Source organism: Triturus cristatus, chromosome 7 (assembly GCF_964204655.1).
Source record: "Triturus cristatus chromosome 7, aTriCri1.1, whole genome shotgun sequence".
Lineage (NCBI taxonomy): Eukaryota > Metazoa > Chordata > Amphibia > Caudata > Salamandridae > Triturus > Triturus cristatus.
Window position 1 is genome coordinate 1,619,594,066 of NC_140590.1, and position 20,027 is coordinate 1,619,614,092.

The 20,027-nt window shown below is 47.7% G+C and overlaps 1 protein-coding gene across 1 annotated transcript in view; it reads right to left on the reverse strand.

Annotated features, from left to right (window-relative positions):
- The window catches only part of SLC52A3 (solute carrier family 52 member 3), a 64,185-nt gene extending 57,000 nt beyond the window's left edge, over positions 1 to 7,185 (reverse strand). The window contains exon 1 of the mRNA XM_085619561.1: positions 5,510 to 7,185. Coding sequence (XP_085475687.1) covers positions 5,510 to 6,552 — 1,043 coding nt within the window. The 5' untranslated portion in view covers positions 6,553 to 7,185. The remainder of the gene's footprint in view (positions 1 to 5,509) is intronic.
- Positions 7,186 to 20,027: the final 12,842 nt, after the last annotated feature.

Sequence of the window (20,027 nt, forward strand, 5' to 3'; positions counted from 1 at the left end):
TTTTCAAGATGGCCAGAAGTCTGCTTTACCAGTGGGATTGAGACCTAGCATGTGATTGCCTTTTTAGAGAACCTCATGGCAAGGGAAGGATATCCCAATACCATTTTAACTGACAATGGTGTTCAGTTGGTTTCTCGGGAAATGGAAACATTTTTAGAGAGGCGTGAGATTAAGCATTAAAAATGTTCTCTTTATCACCCTGAAACCAATGGTATGGTTAAAAGGTTTAACTGGGTTTAAAGGAGGTTATCTCCTTAGCCAAGGGTTGTGGTCTTGACTGGAAAAAGGAGGTCATTAGGAAGGTCCAGATGTACAGATTAACTCCCCACAGTACTACTGGGAAATCGCCTTTTGTATTGTTAGGGGCAGAACCCCATGTACTCTAGTCGAACCATCCTGGGTGTGAGATTTGGAGGGGACGTCATGCAAGGATGTGAGCACTGACTGTTGGCATGAGAGAGAAGTTGGGAAAGCAATAGCTAGGAAGTCCCTCTTCGATTCTAGGACGGCTGTTAAAAGTACCAAAGTTGCCGTTGGTGACATGGTGGTCATCAAACAACCAGGATCGAGTTCAACATTTTCAAAACCCATTCGGGTGATTAAGTTGTTCAACAATGCCATTAAAATGCAGGATCATCGCATATTGAACCTGGGAAGAGTTGTTCCATACAAAGGTTCCTTGTGCGCTCCTTTGAGTATGATAAGAAAGGTTCTGCAACTTTTAGTTCTCCTGTGAGAGGCTGTGACAAAAATGATTCTGCAAGTATTCCCAGGTTCTCCTCTAGTATTAGAGCGAAACCTTTGTATTTAAAAGACTTTCTACAGTAGATTGTAAGTGCTAAGTCTTGTTCTTCAGGTATCTTTTGTATATTTACTCTATTGGTTTTTTTTCTTGTTTGTTTTGTGAAGGAGGGAAGGTGTGTGGCATCTGCATCTGTTTACCTATTGTTCTTGTGATGCCATGGTTACGAGGGAACGCATGTCACAAGCTCTGTCCTGCTAGCTTAGCTATGGTGGGTTGGAATGTATAATTTTTAACTGTGCCATGGCTGTCGTCGGACCCTGATGCTGTGCCTGGATGAGATTTTCCGATCTAGAAATGAATGTAATTCTCACCTCGTTGACCTGCCTCGAGTGATCCTTCTGCACGATCCCTGGATCTTTCAAGCAAGTTTCATATTGCAGACTATATTGAAAGTATTTTGGTGTGAAGTTCAGTGGTGGGCTACAAAGCTGTAGCAATAGTCTGCTGCACTTGACCAAGGTATAGAAGCAAAAGGAACAAATGATGGATAGAATGCTGAATAATGCAAACATTCACCCCCAGTCATAAAGATCTGGGTTTAATCCATCGTTCTTTTACTCAACATGCCACCCCAGTTTGAACCCAGCCATATGCAAATCAGTCTTGACCCTGCTTCCCATGGGAACAGTCTAGCCTTAACTGCCAAACTAGGTTCTCCCTGGACCGGAAACAAGCACCCTCGGACCAGTTTCGGGGCATCACTCCTCATCAGCCAGGCTAGCTTGAATCCAGTGTTGCTGTGACCATGGGACCCATGTCTGGGCATACCCTTCACACTTCAGGCGCCAAAAGCAAAAGGAACAAATGATGGATGGAATGCTGAACAATGCAAACATTCACCCCCAGTCATTTGTTGCTGCAGCACTAACCAAGGTACATAGCAGAAATGGTGTTGGAAAGTAGAGCTGCTTTGCGTACACGTACCCTACCATACTTACCATCAAAATTGACAATGGTGTTGTTTGAGTGAGCTATATCTGGCGTGCTTGGGGAGCAGGTGTGGGTTTAGAGCCCAGGCAAAGGAAAGGAGCACCCCTAGGAAAATCAACAGGCATCATTGTTACATGGTGCACTAAAGAGAAGAGATGATCTGCATCAGCAAGCTCAAGAGACCCCATTCATACATGGGTTTATGGGATCCACCCGGGGTTGGAGATGGCATGATCCAATCAAGAGACCCTTCTTATATGAGCTTACGTGGCCCTTCATGAAGTGGAGCTACAGCAACCCTAAGAAATAGGGGTCTGTTGGGTACAACCAGAAGTACAAGATGCCATGTCCCAGGAAAATCAAGTGTCACTACCTGTACCAGGGTATATGGGGACCAACCAGAACTTAAATTTGGTTGTCACATGAAACAGAAGAGGATACATATCAGTCTTTTGTTGAGTGCAGCATTAATTTATACGCTTGATTAAAGTCACCAAGGAGTGAACGTTAGTCTTGGGAAAGAAGTCTCTTGCAGGGCTGCCCTGTCCTATTGTTTTTCCTGTGATTGTCTTTTTTTGTTTTTCCCAGTTAAGCCAACATTACACAGAGATCGCTGGGGCCCCTCCCTATTACATGGTCCTAAACCCTAGAGCATTGCTTTGAGGTTGAAGAGGCAGACAAAGTGCACATTTTATGTGAGCGTGATTATGGTCCTCTCTGTTGGGGCATAGTGGGACTGTCGGACTGTTGGTAGTAGCATCATGATTCCCACTCAAGCCAAATGTTCTGATTGTTAGTTTAGAACTTGAACATGTTTTTGGACATCACAACATATTAAAAATATGAAATAGTCTCCTTTTTGACACAAAATCAAACACTGCAGGAGAAATACAACGAAACAGTCGTGTTCAGATATGATCAGATAAGATAAGATGAGATATGATCATTTTGCGATGCAGCGCGTGCAACGAAATTCGTTTTATTAATTTAAATGTGTACTTACCTCCGTTCATCCATATTCCGGTGTTTACATTTCCCCACCCTGCCCCTCCCCCGCCCCGCCTCACTGCCCCACCGAACTCCCTCCACGAGCCGCTAATGGTCTACATCAGACAACTGGAGGAGTCAGAGAAGCTGGGTAGATCAGGGAAGGCCTGCTGTTCTTGGTGGGTGTGGTTAATGGATAAGGTGACCAGGTAAGTCCAGTCCTCCAAGGACAAAGTTTTCTTTTTCTGACCATTCATTTAATAACCTGTTGCATTCTAGGAGTAGTAATCCTGGCTCTTTAGTTGTTCAGTGGCGGCTGCTAGCTGGGGATATCGGTGAGCGGCACGGGAGCGAGGGAAGAATAAAAAAATAAAAACTTATCTGAAGGATGACGTCCGTCGCCTCTACAGACGATGCTCACACAGGCTCCCAGAATCCCCTGCACTAATCCAGAGTACTCTCATGCTGGAATACCCCAGTATGAGAGAAGCATAGGGATTGGGTGGAGCGGGATGGTGCCACGCTCCAGAGGGGACTGGGAGCCTGTTCTCCTGAGCCCTGCCGATATCTCCAAGCAATAGCCTGGAGATATCCAAGTGCGCATGTCGGTTTGGCCGTCCTAAGACGGCCGGCCAAACATACATGCGCACTAGCAGTGCCCTGAGCGCACCACTTCTCCTGCTCTTGATGGCCCCACCCTCAAGACTCAACGCCGGCACTGGAGCAAAATAAACTGATAATAAAGCAGTTTTATTAACTGCTTTATTATCATTTTATTTTTCATGCGTCGGCTGGTTCCAGCAGTGGGGCGACGCTCTTCCGCCATAACGGAGGAGCCGTCCCTGCAGTTGCTCCAACTGAACTAGTACACCTGAAAAAAATAACGTGGTTAAAAAACAGGCCTCAAATTGGATTATTGTGTCTTTGGTGACATTGAGTCATTCGCCACAAATTATCTGTTTAAAAGTGAATAGTAAATTTTACTTGAATCGCGGGGCCGTTCAATATGACACTCTCTGAATTTTAGGGCACATTCTCCCTGAAAGTATCATATCCTTCGAGCGCTTAATTTGTAAATAATTAAATAAATAAAAATAGGTGCAGGAAGCCTAGTCTTAATTCCACCTCATGTCCCTTTCCTCCTCCACCACACACTCCTAATATCTTTAGCTCACTTCCTGTTACTGGTTCTTTTTCATCACCTCTTTATCCCTTTGCTACTGTTTTCCTGTCTTTCTCTTCTTTATTCTTCCCCATTTTCCTCCATTCTCCCTCTTGCTCTCTGACAAAGTCTGACGACGAAAACTTTACCCCATCCCCTAAAAATGAATGCCGATGGACCACCACATGGAACCACCGACAGAAATGAATTAGTCACCACCTCACTGTACACTTCTCCTCCTCCCTGGGTAATTTCTCCTTACAGAGTCACTATATTAGAGTCTAAGCCCGCCGCACATGTCCCAGCGCTATCACTAGAGGGTGTTCCCTCATTTGCATGGGGGCATGGTCCCATGCAAATGAGGGAATACCTTTGCCTCTGCGCCCATGTCATATTATAGGAACAGGCACAGAGGCAAAGAAGCTGTTAGGAGGTGCTCTGTCAGTGCGCCACCTGATGGCAGCCCTCTGAAGGAGGGAAAGGGAGTCCTATGGACCTCCAGACATCCGCTTGCAGGCGGTTGCAGTCACTCACTGCACCAGCCTGCAAGGGGATCTCTAATTCCCCTTAAAAGTGCAGGTGGGTTGCTGCCTGTGCAGAGAAACATGAAGGGAATGCTTCAAAGCTGCTCCGTATTCACTTGAATGCCCTGCCCTCAGAGCAACACAAGTTCGCAGCTGTCCTGGGGGCAGCGATTTCCATCCAATACGGCACACTCTCCTTATTAGCGCGAAACACACCTTTTGAAAGGGTCGCCCGGTGTTAACAAGGAAAATGTGCCGCATTCTGTAATACGGCCCCAAGACTACAAGTCCCAGAATTCAAAGAAAAAACACCTTGCATTGGACAAGCACGTCATACATGGACCTGGGAATCTAGGCAGCTATGCCTAGTAATTCCTTTGATTCTCCATTTCCTCCTTTCTGTGGGCTCACTTCCATCACTGTACACTCCTCACTCTTCCACACTGTGCCTCCAGTCCCAGATGCTCTTACCGTACCGCTGGGATTTACGTCACTACATTACAAACCCATGATTAGCGCCCTCTGCCTCATGTCTCAGACTCACGTTGGTGAGTGTGAAATGTACCAAGATGACCACCTCCCTCCAGGTCAATACAGATATTCTTCCCAGTCCTGGACTTTTGTGTGATAGCCTAATGCATTCTGGGTGGTATTGTCTTGTTTTTCTTCCACTGAACTAATTGCGCTAATACCTGAAATCAAACAAATGTATGTGAAAAGTTCAGGATTAGAGCCAGTGTTTCTAATGACCTGGAGTGAGGTGGTCACTCTATGTGCAGCCAGTCTCCATGCTGTAGCTCCACCCCTGCCCCTCAGAGTGCCCATCAAGCATGTTGCCACCATCCCTCCCTGGGGTCTGTCTCGACTCTTCAAGGAGTTCTGAAATACAACACTTTCCACACTTGGGAGCCAGCTGTTTATAGACTAGAAATGAAGGTGACTGCTGGAGAAGCCCAGAAAAAGAGAGGGAGTCACTTACAAACTTGATGCAGAGGATGCAATGTGCTCAGGGGCACAGTGCCCTCTCTGAGACTGAACTACCCCCTCATGGTCCGGCACAACCAAACTCTCCTCCCCGAAGCATGTTGCACACCTACCTACCTGCTGGGCAAGAACATGGCGATGATGCAGGCCAGCGGATTGGCCATGCAGCCCAAGGTTGCAGAGAGGTGGTAAGCCATGCCACCATATGGCATGCAGGAGTACGTCTGAACGGATGGCAAGACCCCATTGGTGAGGGAGTTCACCCAGGCAACCAGGAAGTAAATAAACACCAAGTGGGCGCAGGTGTAGCTGGCTTTTTCCGGTTCAGTGTTGGGTCTTCCATCCGGGATTGTCTCCTGGGGACCTTCTACTGAGGAGTTCCTTTCCCCTCCAGAGGGTTCTGGTCCATTGGTCGTTAGGGCAGTATCTTTAAATAAGGTCAGTGAAGCAGATCCTGTGAGTAGGTTCTCCCTGGACAGAGCCTGCTGTGCTCCAGAAATGCGCGTTAGGAAGAAGAATGCGACCAAGCAGAAGACCATCATCGCAGTTAGGAGGAAGAAGAAGACATTGGTCGGAAAGTTGGCCGGCTGATATTTTGTCTGGATCTGATACTCCACATCTGAGGTGTTCCCCAAGGTGCTGTTAGACAAGGACACATTCACACAACTGTGCATGCCCACACCTTGAGCCAGGGCTAGCAGGCCTGGGATGAAGCCACTAAGACCCTCGCCCACGTAATACGTGGTCAGATAATTGGGCGGAAGTTGCATCATGAAGGGTAGGAATGTAACCGATGAGGTGCAGTCCACCAGGGACAGCAGGAAGGTGATGGAAAAGAAGGCGGTGCTGTGAAGGGCCCCGCCCACCACAGAGGTGTACCTCCAGAGGAACCCCAGTAGGAGGCACGCGACAACTCCGATGACCACAATTGTGTATATGGCGGCCACTTCGTTGACCTTCCCTGGCTGGAACCTGTGCATCAGGGTCACAAAGAGCGGCCCAACGTTGGCCAACTGGATGATGATGATGAGGTAAGAGGGTAGATACCAGCCTTCGGGGAGCTCGTTCACAATGAGGGGGAGCTCCACCCACAGTCCATTGATGGCCACCCAGGCGCCGATGCCGAACAAGCAGGCCAGAAGGTGGACAAGGAAAGCCATGTTTCACGGATTGTCGCCGATAAGAGTGAAGCCCTGGATAGAAGACCGCTCCGCACTTTTTAGGCCCTTATAATCACACTGAATGAACTCTAATGACAAAGTGAGGCTGTTGTGCAGTCACACTTAAGACACTTTTCACACACTTTCGAGTGGTCCAAGGAAAAGTGTGTGCAGTCAAGGGAAGTTGTAACATGTGGCAACGTTGCATGAGACAGCAGACCGTGTCAGGCGCTTTCCTGGAGCCCCCCGGCCCCCGTGCCTTCCTAGGGAGCTAGGGCGTGAGTAAGTTCATGTTAATTTTAGGTTTCCTCATCAGAACAGGTAAGACGGTTGTCTGATGTTTTATTCTCATCCTGTGGAAAATGCAGTTCAGGCTAAGTGTCCCGTTGACGCTGCGTCCTGCGGGTTTGTAGAGTCCGGGGGCTGCGACGCTTGACTGCTTCTCGTGGTCTTCAGTCAGTCCAAGAATACGAAACCATTCGATATATCCTGTCTATGCGCATCCAACAGGCGAACGAGTTACAGTCCTGGCGTCTGAAAGGCCGTACGACGCAACCTGTAGGCTAGTGAGGACCCAGAATTCCCTTCTCTGGCGAGGGTGCCCAGCTGTGCCCTGTACCCGGCGAGTGAGGTGGGTGGGTCACGGAACAGTCTGCTTTGTTAGCCGAGGGAGCTCGGGAGGCGGCCTCCCTCGGCTGAACTTTGGCGGCAGCCCTCTCGGCGCGCACCACGCCCCCCGCATGTTATCGTCAGACGGTTTCAGAGGCGGCGCCACCTGCGAGGGAGAGCAGGAAGGCGCGAGAGGTCTGCACGTGCAGTAGCCTGGGCGCGCACCTCAAGCATTGCACCCTCAGCAACACAGGACGGGAAAAGGTCTGGGAAAGAGCACAACAAAGGCACACTGGCGTGTAACAGGAACACGTGGGAGTCATCAAGGGCGTAGGCAGTGAGAGCAGTGCAACTGCTACCTGTGTACCAGTGTCACTGGCATTATGAGGCAATGCTCCAAGATGTGTGACGCCTTTGACTAAATTATGCGGCAAGAAAAATCAAATTGTGCAGCTCTTTTCTTGGCAGTCTATTTATTTCACTACAGTCAGCATCTGAGGCGCGAACTTTGCAAAAGATCTGCCACTGAGGCACCTGTTTAGAAATGTTTTTATCCCTTTGAGTTAGAAACACTGTTTTTGCTGGGATCTATGAATGATGCAGATGATGGTGGATTGTGTGGCAAGTATGGTAAAGCCATCATTATGCGGAATAAGCCATAGAATCCTATAATGACAGTGGCCCTGCTGGTCACCATCAGGGTGAGCAAGAGTGAGAACAGACGCACAGAGGGATCCATGAGTAACACAGCAGTGGTGTAACGAAAATTGAGGGGGCCCCCCTGCAAGGTACACGTAGGGCCCCCCTCCGGACTCTTCAGGAGCTCTCTGGCCGCACTGCTGTGCTGAGGGGGCCCATTGGAACTTGGCCCTCCCCCGCGCCGCAGGGTCTGCGGGGGCCTATGTTACGCCCCTGTAACACAGAGATTAAAGCCGTGTTGGAACTGGTTCATTCTGGTTGGCTGAGGCAACCCCCCAGCCAGGCAGAACCTACCACTCCCGTCAGGGGCGGGTGATTACACACACTGTATAACCCGCGTTCACTCTTGGGTGGCTTGGCACTGAGCAGTCAGGCATACCACAGAGGCAATGTGTAAAGCATTGGCACAGCACACACACTATAAATAACCAAAGGAGGCTTCACACGTGATGTATGTAAATAAAGTTTATATTCAACACACACTTAATAATCAGCATAGCATTAACATTGGGTCCGTCTGGGCATAAATCACACTGGAAATTATTTCTAGCAGTACCAGACTCAGCTGGATTCAAAAGGAAATCCGTAATATGCACACATGGGGAAGATTCGATCCTACTCCACCCCCATTAACCTCGTGCGGTGCAATACGTTGTCCACCCTCAGGCCCACCCCACAATGATTATAAGTCACCAGCACACAGTTAGACAGGGCACCCCGGGCCACAACGATATCAGGAATATGTACACATACCAATTTATACCACTTTTTAGCAACACAGTGATCCGAGGCCGTGTGGATAAAACCAATGTCAAACATAAGGCTTTCTTAACACAAAATCAATGTACTAGGCAAACCGCCGACCAGTGTCGTGAATCACAGGCGGTTTACCTAGGGTCACTCCCACACACACACACTCACTTTGCACCGCTAGGCGGTGCCACTGTTATCAGTCAGGTCCGTACGGAACACACTCGCACTCATACTCACCCAGCACCCTAATGCTAGGCCACTGAAACCCAGCAGGTCAATTAGTAACATGCTGCAGTCCCCATTGCCTCAAACTTCCCTCCTCCCTCCACATTACCCCGGCCATCCTACACCCCCTCCCCCCCGATTGTAGACACCCCGTCCTCCCCCCAGGCACTAGGCTGCATGCGACCGAAGTAGTCAGTGTCCCCGGGAAGCAGGTGGGAGGGAGGCAGCAAGGTCAATTAGAAAGCAGCAGGCAAAGGGAATTTGGCAGCCACTCGAGAAGTTCACCCGCAGGATGCAAAGCAGGAATGGGTTGGGGGCAATAGTCGGTCACATCAAAGGAGTCCACAAGGGCCTTCCAGCTCCAGCCCAGTTCCGCAAAACACAAGGGGGTCACGCAGTATCTCGACCCGCTTCCGATTGAACTCGGGAACGCTTATCCAGCCCAGGCAATCACTCTTACCATATATAACAGTGTAGAGGGGGACTAGAGGTAAAGACATACTGCCCCTTAAGGGTAGAGAGCTTCTCTGGAGTGAGGTTGAAGGTATACAGCCTCCCTCAGCAAAAACAGGGGAGCTGAGCTGAGGATAGGTAACCAGACGGGTAGGGACCTTTGACGAAAGTGCGCCTACAAGGCCGCCCTCTCAAGCTCCTGTGGGAACAGCTGTCCCACTCACTGGGGGTAATTCCCAACAACGGCAAGTATTGAAAAAGTTGTGCATGCTAATTGCATGCCTACAGCAACTACTACTAAAAAAACACACATTAGACACATCAATGGGGGAGTGACCTCTTAACCAACCCACATGACGAAAACCCAGGACCTTCTATAGGCCAGTAGAACAGGGCTGAGCATGTTGGTGTCATAGGACTATAACATCCTTACACCCTCATAGTATTTTAATTTTACCTTCCCACCCACCCCACCAATAAAAGATTCCTTTGATGTGGGTGAGGAATTTTATTTAAGGTTACGCTCCCTTAGAAAAACGTCTCCATAAGAGCTCACTGAAACATGGTCAGGTTCACCCTGACCTTTAGGAGTCAGGGTGAACCCGATGATGAAGCATGCCACTACTAGAGTGGGGGAGGGTTATATGAAGAAAAGGGTTTCCTTTCCCTATAGAGGTGGCGTATCCCATGGTGTATTATTAGTCCTACACTATCCTTCAAGGAGACGTTTATCGCTCCAGAAGGGATACTTCTTTGTGCGGCAATCACTCTTACCACACAGGCCCTAGTCAGGCAATACTACCAGGTTCCACAACATGGTTGTGGATGGCTGGGTTAGGAGAGGCCAGTTGGTCCACCGCGCTGAAGGGCCAGAGAGAGATCAATTGTGTAATGAAGCAGAGGAGGGGCGCCTCTCAAAAGGCGGAGGCACCCCATCAGGTATATATAGATCAGTGGCGCACCCAGGCAATACAGGCACAATGTCTAGTGTGCGATGATATGGGTCTTGGCCACACAACGAAGAGTTGAAACCACTACCTCCCTGGATTGGAGGCACAAGTGTTTAGTAAATGGTAATATTGGTCACACTATACAATCCAGGCACAGCAGCTTGTAAACGATGATATGAGTCGCACCAGGCTGGTCCAATCTCTTGCAAATTCCATACCTCCCTAGAAATGATGCACAAGTCCAGTGCACAGGGTTATTTTGGTCACACCAGACAGATTTGGTCACACACACAGGCGCAATTTCAGCAATGCCTCACGAGGTAGAATGAAGCACTCCTGTGGTTATGCCCCCAACTCTGACGGTCATAACCTGTGAGTCGGACACCGCACGCAATGAGCATGCAGTTGGTGTGTCACACAAGAGAGATGCAACACGATCGACGCAGCAGGGCACGTGGGCCCCACAACTGGGGAATCCGTTCACCACCCACAAGACTCTTATGCGTGCCAAGGTCCCCACGATGAGAGGGCCACATGCCTCAGTCAGGAGTAAATTCAGGAGTAAATTCTTTTATCAATCAATCAATCAAACAGTCTTTATTTCGACTTCATGTCATGAAAGACATTTTAAAAACAAAACTCATCATTATTTACAAAAGCACATTTAAAAAACATTTCATCATCAAGCGTTTCCAATTTTTGGGCTATACATATAGAATTCATGGTACTAAAGCTAGGAGCAACATGATTTGTTTTACTGTATAAGTGGTATTCCTAATCGACCAATTAAAAAAATAAATATCTGATTTTCATAAAAACAAGCTAAAAGAATACAAAAGATTCCACCGTTATACTGGTTTACTTTTAGGGCAGCTGAAGAGCTTTCAGTTTCCCAGCTCTAATTAACCACATCCATTTCAGAAATTTAGCTATGGCAATCACTATTATTTCAGAACTATCTGATTGAAATATTCTTAGCGCAGAAATCCCCGTCTTAATACCCTTCTGAATGCAAACTGCTCTTATCCATCTTAGGCGGGGGGCCTTATATACTGGGCAAATAAACAAAATATGTGCTATAGTTTCACGATGTATTTTACAGAAAGAACACATTTGATCGTTTTTGCTAGAAGCCCAGTTACAGGTAACCGTGTTCAGTGGAAGAGTACCTACCCTGAACTGGTGATATAATTTCCTGTCTAGAGGCAATGTGATCAAATCCCAGTACTTCTCATACCCAATAGAATGTTTCAGCTCCAAAAAAACCTTGGTATGTGAAGGATCTGTGTGTGACTGGAACTCCACCTGGGATATATATGACCAGTAGGCCTCTTTCAACTCCTGTTTAGTGGGAAATATTGTCCCCTGTGGATTATCCCATAGATCCCCCATTCCTAAGGACTTTAGAAGAATTTTTACCTTTCTGAACCAGGGAATTTTTTCCCCAGTATCCATATTACGCGTCTCCAAAAGTGCCAACGCATAGTGGTTCAATTCGGGGGTGACCCACAGTCTTCTCCAATAGGCAATTGGTCTAAATCTACAGATATTTTCTAGACTCTGACACCCCAGATCCATGCGAAGAGGTATTAATGGTGTAGATTGTGGGAGGCCTGTGATACAGCGAAGAAACCTATTATGTGCTTTTTGTAAGCCTACTATATCAGACGACCCCCACAATTCAGCTCCATACAGCATGGAAGATCTTACTCTCGAGTCATAGATTTTTAATACTGGGGCTATGGGTTTAGTGGCTGATAGCTTAAATTCTCTTAGCAGTGCGCCAGAGAGTTGCGCATGCTTGGAGATTAAATGGGCCACATGAGGCTTCCACTGTAACCTGGAGCCCAGTGTAATGCCCAAATAATTAAAGCTGTCAGTCTGCTCTAGTAATTCCCCATTCATAAAAACTCTGCCCCTAATGTTCCGGTGCCTGTGCATTGTCATAAATTTAGTTTTGGAGACATTAACAGAAAGGCCAAAATCATTACAAAACTTTTCAAAGCAGACTATTGCCTTCTGTAACCCTTCCTGTGTTTTGGATAATAGGAGGGTATCATCAGCAAACATCAGAAGGGGGACGGGGATGCCATTCTGTTTAGGTGGATCGGTTGTAGAGTCTTGGTAGTATTCAATAACTCTATTTATATACAATGTAAATAATGTGGGTGCCAGCACACAGCCTTGCCGGACACCCCTATCAGTTGGGAAGCTGTCAGTCACTTGGCTCTGGTTACCCCACCTGACCTGCGCATAATTATTTTCATGTAATGTAATCAAAATTGCAAGTAATTCAGGTGGGATGCCCTGATCATGGAGCACTCTCCACAGCCTATCTCTCGGTACTAAGTCAAATGCAGCCTTTAAATCAACAAAGGCTGCATACAGTGTACCTCCCCCCAGAATCACCCATTTCCAGTATATTGTGGAAAATCTAAAAACTTGGTCCACCGTGCTGGTCAGGGGTCGAAAACCAGCCTGTAAAGTGGACATAATTCCTGATTCCTCAATCCAGGTCTGGACCCTGAGAAGGACCATTCTGGCCACAACTTTTTGAATACAGGCTATTAAGCTAATTGGCCTGTAATTTCCCGGGTCAGCTCGGTCACCCTTCTTATAAATTGGTACGATTTCGGCTCCCCGCCATATATCTGGCACCATGGTGCCTTTAGCCAGGGTGTTCGCCAATAGTTCGATGTAAGGGACCCAGACTGACCTACTATGCAAGAACAGGTCTGCAGGAATTTTGTCTAGGCCCGGGGCCCTGCCTTTAGGAATTAAATTGAGGGCACATTCGACATCTTTTTTGGTGAACACTAGTGTAGTAACTGGCAGAAGGGGGCTGAGAGTAGCTTGTGCGGGTGGCGGGACATTGTTCACATTTGCAAACTGGGATTTAAAGTGCTTTACCCATTTTTCTGGTGGGACATGATTAACCGGGGCTGGTTTTTGGTTTCCCATGCCCCACCTTACGAGATGCCAGAAGTCCGTTAAATCTCTGGACTGACTGGCTACCAATAGTTCATCCCAGTATTTAGTGTCCCAGGTTTTTTTCGCCACATTTTGTGTCTTTTTGTAGTGAATCCTCGCCGCCCTTATAACTTCCCTATCGGTAGCTCGCACAGCATCAGCTAAGGATTTATAAGCGAGCCTACAATTTTTATCATACCATGATGCTTGTTTTCTATTCCCCTTACCGGGGTGCTTTTTCCTGGGAATATTAAAAAAAGTACTGAGTTTAAGAAAAAGGGTCGAATGGATATGAATTACCCTACTACAGCAATCCTCAAAATCCAGCTGCCCCAGCATTTCAATTGTTGCTTCATTTACCATGTCATTCATTTTGTTAATCAATTCAGGCTTACACAGACACTCTGCCCATCTAAGCCGCCGAGTATCATTTGTCAAGATGATATCACCTATTAAATCAACATGTGATGGCCCCTGCCCTTTGTATAACTGCAGCTCGAGGCTTAAAGGATTATGGTCACTTTCGATACGTTCTATAACTATCATATCAAGTATGGTAGACCAAAATTCGAGGTTGACCAGTATATAGTCTATTCTACTGGTACACAATCCATTATTAAAAGTTGGGTTGCCCTGCTTATCACCTCGAGTCCTGCCATTCACTGCTCTCAATCCATACTCAAGACTAAAAGTCTTGAGTTGTAGGGCAGCCTGGGTCCACCGTTTGATAGGGGCAAGGCTAAGGCTGGGAAGTTGCCAGCAGATGTCCTCTGCCCCCGTAAGCTCCAAGTCTGTTTGATCCAGGGGCTCGTAGGAGCAGTTGAAATCGCCACAAATTAGCAAATTAGCCCGTCCCTTCCAAATATTAGCATAGTGTCCCAGTATCGTTACAACTTCTGGAGGTTTCCCTCCTGGCTTTCCTCTGGCATATACATTAAAAATAATGAGCTCACCAAACGATGGAGATTTTAGCTTAACCGCCAGGATATCCCTTGAATTAACTTCAAGTTGTGAGATAGTGAAACCATCGTCCTGCTTTACCCAGGTAGTCAGTCCCCCCTTGGGTCTCCCTCTATTTGTTTTCGTTGCAGGTATTGCAAAGTGGAGATACCCAGTTCTGTGTTGGGGCTCTAAAGCCCATGTTTCTTGCATGTTTACTATCATAAAATTGTCAATAAAAGTAGCCCAGTCACTGGAAATCAACTTGTTTTTTAAACCAGCCACATTCCATGAGACTAGAAACTGGCTCTCCGCATTACAAGTTGTATCATTTAGGACAGTTGCAGAAACTCCTGTACCATTAATATTCAACTTTTCGCAAGACTCATTTCCGCTAACTTCTCTCGAGCGATCAATATAACTTGATTTCTCTGGGAGGTTGCTTGGCATGGAAGAGCCTATAGCCCCAGCATAAATCTCATGATTATTTAGACCATAGTTAAGTATATCATTTATACGGTCTCCTTGAGTAGTTAGTTTTATGCTGCGAGCAAAATTAATTGGGACATTGATAGTAACACCAGCCAGAATGAAACCTCTGTCGGGTATATTTAAATCAATGGGAGAAATCCTATCCAAGGTCTCAGCCGTACCCACTGGCTCCTCCCCGGGTGGCTGTAAGCTTCAATCACAAGCATCCAAACCACTAAAGATGTCGAACCGGTTAGAAACTTCCAGTGGGGTGAAAGGTGCCGGGTGATCCCAGCTCCTATGTACAGGGAAACCCGGCCTAGTAGGTACCGTATTCCACCCAAAGTCTTCTGACATTTTGACTGGGTTCCTGAGATTCGACGTGTCGGGAAGTTTAATACTAGATATTGTGTAACCCCTAGTCTGGTGGGAAAATACTACAGATCGTGGGTAGAAATAGGTCAGAGGACGTGGAATAATGCAACTACCTGAATTGACCCCTGGCCAGTTCAAGATATGGCGTACTGCATTATGATCTCTAAAGTTTATCACAACCACATCCCCCCTAGTATCTTTGGGTCTACCCCCCAACCACTGAAGCCGGCGTACATGGATTATTTCGCCATTAATATTACTGGCGATCGGCCTATGTAGTGCCAGCCAATGTGTTATTTTATTCTTTAGTTGGGAGAAACCTTCTCTCTTATTCACTGAGAGCTCAGGAACCCCCGTTAGAATCACGACATAGGGGACAGCCTCAGGTGGAAGATCCGGTAAGGGTCCCCTAGACTGATTCCCTCGGGTCTGCCTCAAGCCTCCCTCCTCATGTCTCTGTGGCTCATCCGAGCAATTACCCATATCATTAGTAATATTGTTTACAGGGATTATAGGATGGGAGATAATATTAACTGGCGCATTGCACACAGGAGCATTTGACTGGTTGGTGGTGCAATTACTCGCAGTAGAATTAGAGACCGAGACTGGCCCTCTTATTAAGTTACTACCAGGGGACGGGTCACCTAATGATAGATTGGTGGGAGCTGTATTTACGGCTAACCCATTATCAATCAATAGTGGTCGGGTTTTAACATCAGGATTTCCCCCAGATGAGTGGGCTTGGGCCTGATCGGGTTCCGATTGAGCTTTTAATTGTGTAGAACAAGACTTCCTATCGAGGTCTGCTTCGATTTTCCCTAGTCGGTTCTCAATTTTTTCCAATCTTTCTACAATTGCAAGAGTATAAGAACGCAATATCAGTTCAAAAGTGTCCACAAGATTACTAGTAATTTTAATGTTAGACCCATTATCTTTGGGACAATGTTCAGTGCTGTCTTCCACCTCTATATGTGCAGAGGTCGGCGCTGGTATAGGAACAATGTCTGATCCGGTCACGTCCTTAGTAATTACAGTGGATATAACTTTAGAACTGGAGGGGGTCGCCTTCTTCCCAAAAGCGGTATGGCTCATCCTTTGTTTTGTAAGTTCCATCCCTTTACGTCTCCTCTTAGCAGGTGGTGGAACTTGCCTTGCTGGTTGTACAGCTTTCTTAGGTTTTTTAGACTTGTGGGGGGTAGGTGACACTATTTTCGAAATTCCTGGAGAACTGGGTAGATCAAGTGACGAATTAATAATAACTATTCCAGTGGAAGGAGTACAGGGTGCTACACATTCTCTCAGCAGGAAGGGTACACCTTCTGTACTTAGAGTATCGTCGACATGAGCTGGTACAGGAATACAATCATTTACAGGGGTAGCTATGGAATTAAGCTCAAGCAATGCCCTGGTTTTGATGATTTCAATAGAGCGTCTACGCTCAAGTCTTCGCTCTGCTAAGGAAGACTCGGTTGTTCCTGCAGATGGAGTCTTGATAAGATAGTTATCCAAAGTACCATTCATTACAGATCCCAGTCTGTCAGCCATTGTAGAACATGGACTCTGCACACTTGTAGTCATGGTAATAGCTGTATCAAGTACTCAGATAGCCACAAAGAATGGTAAATGCAACTTACGATGAGATGTATTCCTAGGTCTATGTGTCTCAGCAGGGTGCTGTGCCGGGGCCGGTCTCGTCGGTCCACGGAGGGCCACAGAGGGCCCGCCCTTTGCCCGGGCTTAGCCCGGCGCCGTCCCGCGAAGCGGGTCTCTCTGCGGTTTATGGCGCCTCCTGGCGCTTACACCGCGTCAGCTGGTCGTGCCGCCGCTGAGGCTGCCGGGAGTTGCAGTCCCGGGGCGGCGACGCGGAAGATGGAGCTTGCTGTGGTTCCCTCTAGACTCGTGGCGGTGGCGGCGATAGTGCCTCGGCAATGGCGTAACTCACAGGTGAGTAGTAGTAGATCTGGCAGCGTCCCCCCCGCTCCGCCGGTCTCTCTGCGGTTTATGGCGCCTCCTGGCGCTTACACCGCGTCAGCTGGTCGCGCCGCCGCTGAGGCTGCCGGGAGTTGCAGTCCCGGGGCGGCGACGCGGAAGATGGAGCTTGCTGTGGTGCCCTCTAGACTCGTGGCGGTGGCGGCGATAGTGCCTCGGCAATGGCGTAACTCACAGGTGAGTAGTAGTAGATCTGGCAGCGTCCCCCCCGCTCCGCCGGTCTCTCTGCGGTTTATGGCGCCTCCTGGCGCTTACACCGCGTCAGCTGGTCGCGCCGCCGCTGAGGCTGCCGGGAGTTGCAGTCCCGGGGCGGCGACGCGGAAGATGGAGCTTGCTGTGGTGCCCTCTAGACTCGTGGCGGTGGCGGCGATAGTGCCTCGGCAATGGCGTAACTCACAGGTGAGTAGTAGTAGATCTGGCAGCGTCCCCTACTTAAAATCTTTACAGTATAAAACACATGAACAGCGCCCCCCTCCGAACCACCCTTCCCCCAGGAACAACCCGCTATTCAGCTTTAAAATAGCACCATGGCTACATGGGCTCTGTTTGCTACTTTATGTCCATTTAAAACTTCCATTTAAAAAAGAGTTAAAATATTGGGTCACCACCCTTTCACATTTTTACTCCTGTAGGGATCAATGGTTATATAAAAATCCAACAGGGTCATTCCCTCCGTGATGTTAATTGTCATTAATAAAAGTTCTTAGCGTGCCCCCTGGTGGGCCCCATGTTCAAATTATATTTCCAGTGACCATGCAAAAAAACCCTGGGTTAGGGGATAACTGATAGGGTTAGGGCACCAGATGATTTTCATTACAGAATGACAGGGACCCTGAAATCTGCGGCCTTTTGATGGGAGTCAAGTGCAATTCTAAATTGATGGGTAAACTTGGCAAGTAAGCAAGTTGTGGTTTCTGAAAAGCACCAGTCCGAGGCCTCACAGCAGGTTCTGAGGCCCATGTCCCTTAGGGCCAGGCACAGAAAACGACGACGATCGCTGGCCAGCTTTGGGCAGCAGCATAAGAGATGTAGCCAGGATTCTCTGTGGTAATTGCATAACCGGCAGGAGATGATGCTGTCTGTACGTGCCCATTTTGGGTTAAAATCTGAAATCTTGAGGGCCGTGAAGCGCAAGTACAGAATTTTCTTTCTTGCTTGGGCTGAGAGTGAGTCTCGCACATATGGTTGAGCTTTCCCAGTAGTATATGACTTATCCAGGGCCAGTGTGAGGGAGTTGTACCGGAGTGATGAACGATCCAGTTCAGACGAGATGGTCAGGACTTGGCGCTTCACAGCTTTGGCCCAGGCAGAATAAGGAATTTCGTGAAGGGGCATGCTCTTTGCCTCGATTTTCAGTTGGTCTATTGCTTGATCCAACTTGGAGTGTCATGGGGAACCCGCTGCCCTGAAAATGAATTTTAGGAAATATTTAAGATTGTTTTCAGGGGCTTTCAGTACTCTGATGTAATATTTTATGAGGTCCCCCTGTAGTGCCAAGTCCAGCCTTTTCAGTCCTATTTCCAGCCTTAGCCTGGTGTTCCTTGCTTGTCTGGGAGCTTGTAGCACAGTCTTGTAAGCTTTTATCTGGGCCGCATTGATGACTTTCTCAAGTGCTCCTGGGAAGGCTAAGTGACCGTAAGTGATTGCTGGAATTAGTTTTGCCCTAAGTACAGTCAGCATGGGTTCTATCGATGGACTTACTAGGCGGTGGCTTAGACGTCTGAGAGACAGAATTATTTTGTTAATTCTCGGTGTTAACTCCTTTATGTGTTTGGCTGCTGTGGCCCTCTCCGTCACCCATACCCCCAAGTATTTGTTGGATGTAGCTGTACTGATTCGGTGCTCACCCAAAGACCATGTTGCTTGTTTTTTGTGAGGGTATTTACCAAAGATTACTATCTTGGTCTTACTCTCATTGATCTGTAGGCTATTTTCCTTGTTGTATACTGCAAGACTATTTAATGCTCTTTGGAGCCCCACCCTAGTGTGGTCCATGACCACTGTATTGTCCGCATACTGGAGAGTTCCCAAGGCCAACTTCCCCAATCTCGGTGGTACTTGGCTGGCGTCTTTCAAGGCTTTCCCGAAGTCTGCCGTGTACAAGTTGAATAGTAGGGGGGCCAAAACACATCCCTGCTTTAGCCCGGTGTTAGTTTCGATTCTTGGTGTTACAATTGTTGGACTTAGTATGACCCGGACCCATGTCCCCTCGTAGAGGGCTTTTATTGCTTTTAGCAGGGTTTCTGGGATCCCCCAAGATTCGAGTTTTACCCATAACCGTCTTCGATTGACTCTGCCAGAGGCCGTGGAGTAGTCTATGAAGCAGCAAAACAGGGGCAGCTTATTACTCAATACGGCTTGCTTCGAGAGGTAAGAGAGCGCTAAGATGTTGTCCATGGTGGAACTATTTGCCCTGAAGCCAGTCTGAAAAGGCGGGAGGATACCGTTCTTGTCCGCCCAAGCCTCTAGGTCCCTTAATAATAGGGAGGCATAAACCTTAGCTTCAATGTCGAGCAGGGCTATGAGCCTATAATTAGCAGGGTTCGGATGGTCTCCCTTCTTGTGTATTGGAAATAAGACCGAGCCTTTTCAGGTTTTTGGTATTATTGCTGTGAAGAATGAATGATTGTATAGCGGGGTAAGTATGGATGTAAAAAAGGCAGGAGCGGCTTTGAAGACTTGGGCGGGAATGCCATTTGGGCCAGGGGCCCCTTCTGTTCTTATCGCCCTAATGTACCTTACAGTCTCCTCCACTGTATAAGTGACGGGCTGACTAGGCACTGTAATCTCTTTATGCGCGCTCTGAGTTTTAATGTTTACAGCTGCCGCCTGTGACCGCTCTGAGCTGAGAAAGCCCATCTTGTTTGATCCACTAGTACTGTTCCCATACGTTGCCTGCAACGCTATTTTCTCTGCGCTGACTTCCAGAGCTCAGACTATTAATATATCGCCATAGCTTTTCTTTAATTAGTGAGAACACTTTAAGCTAGTTATTTTCCGTCCACTGTCTTTTCAACTCCCAGACTTTCTTCTTATATGTGG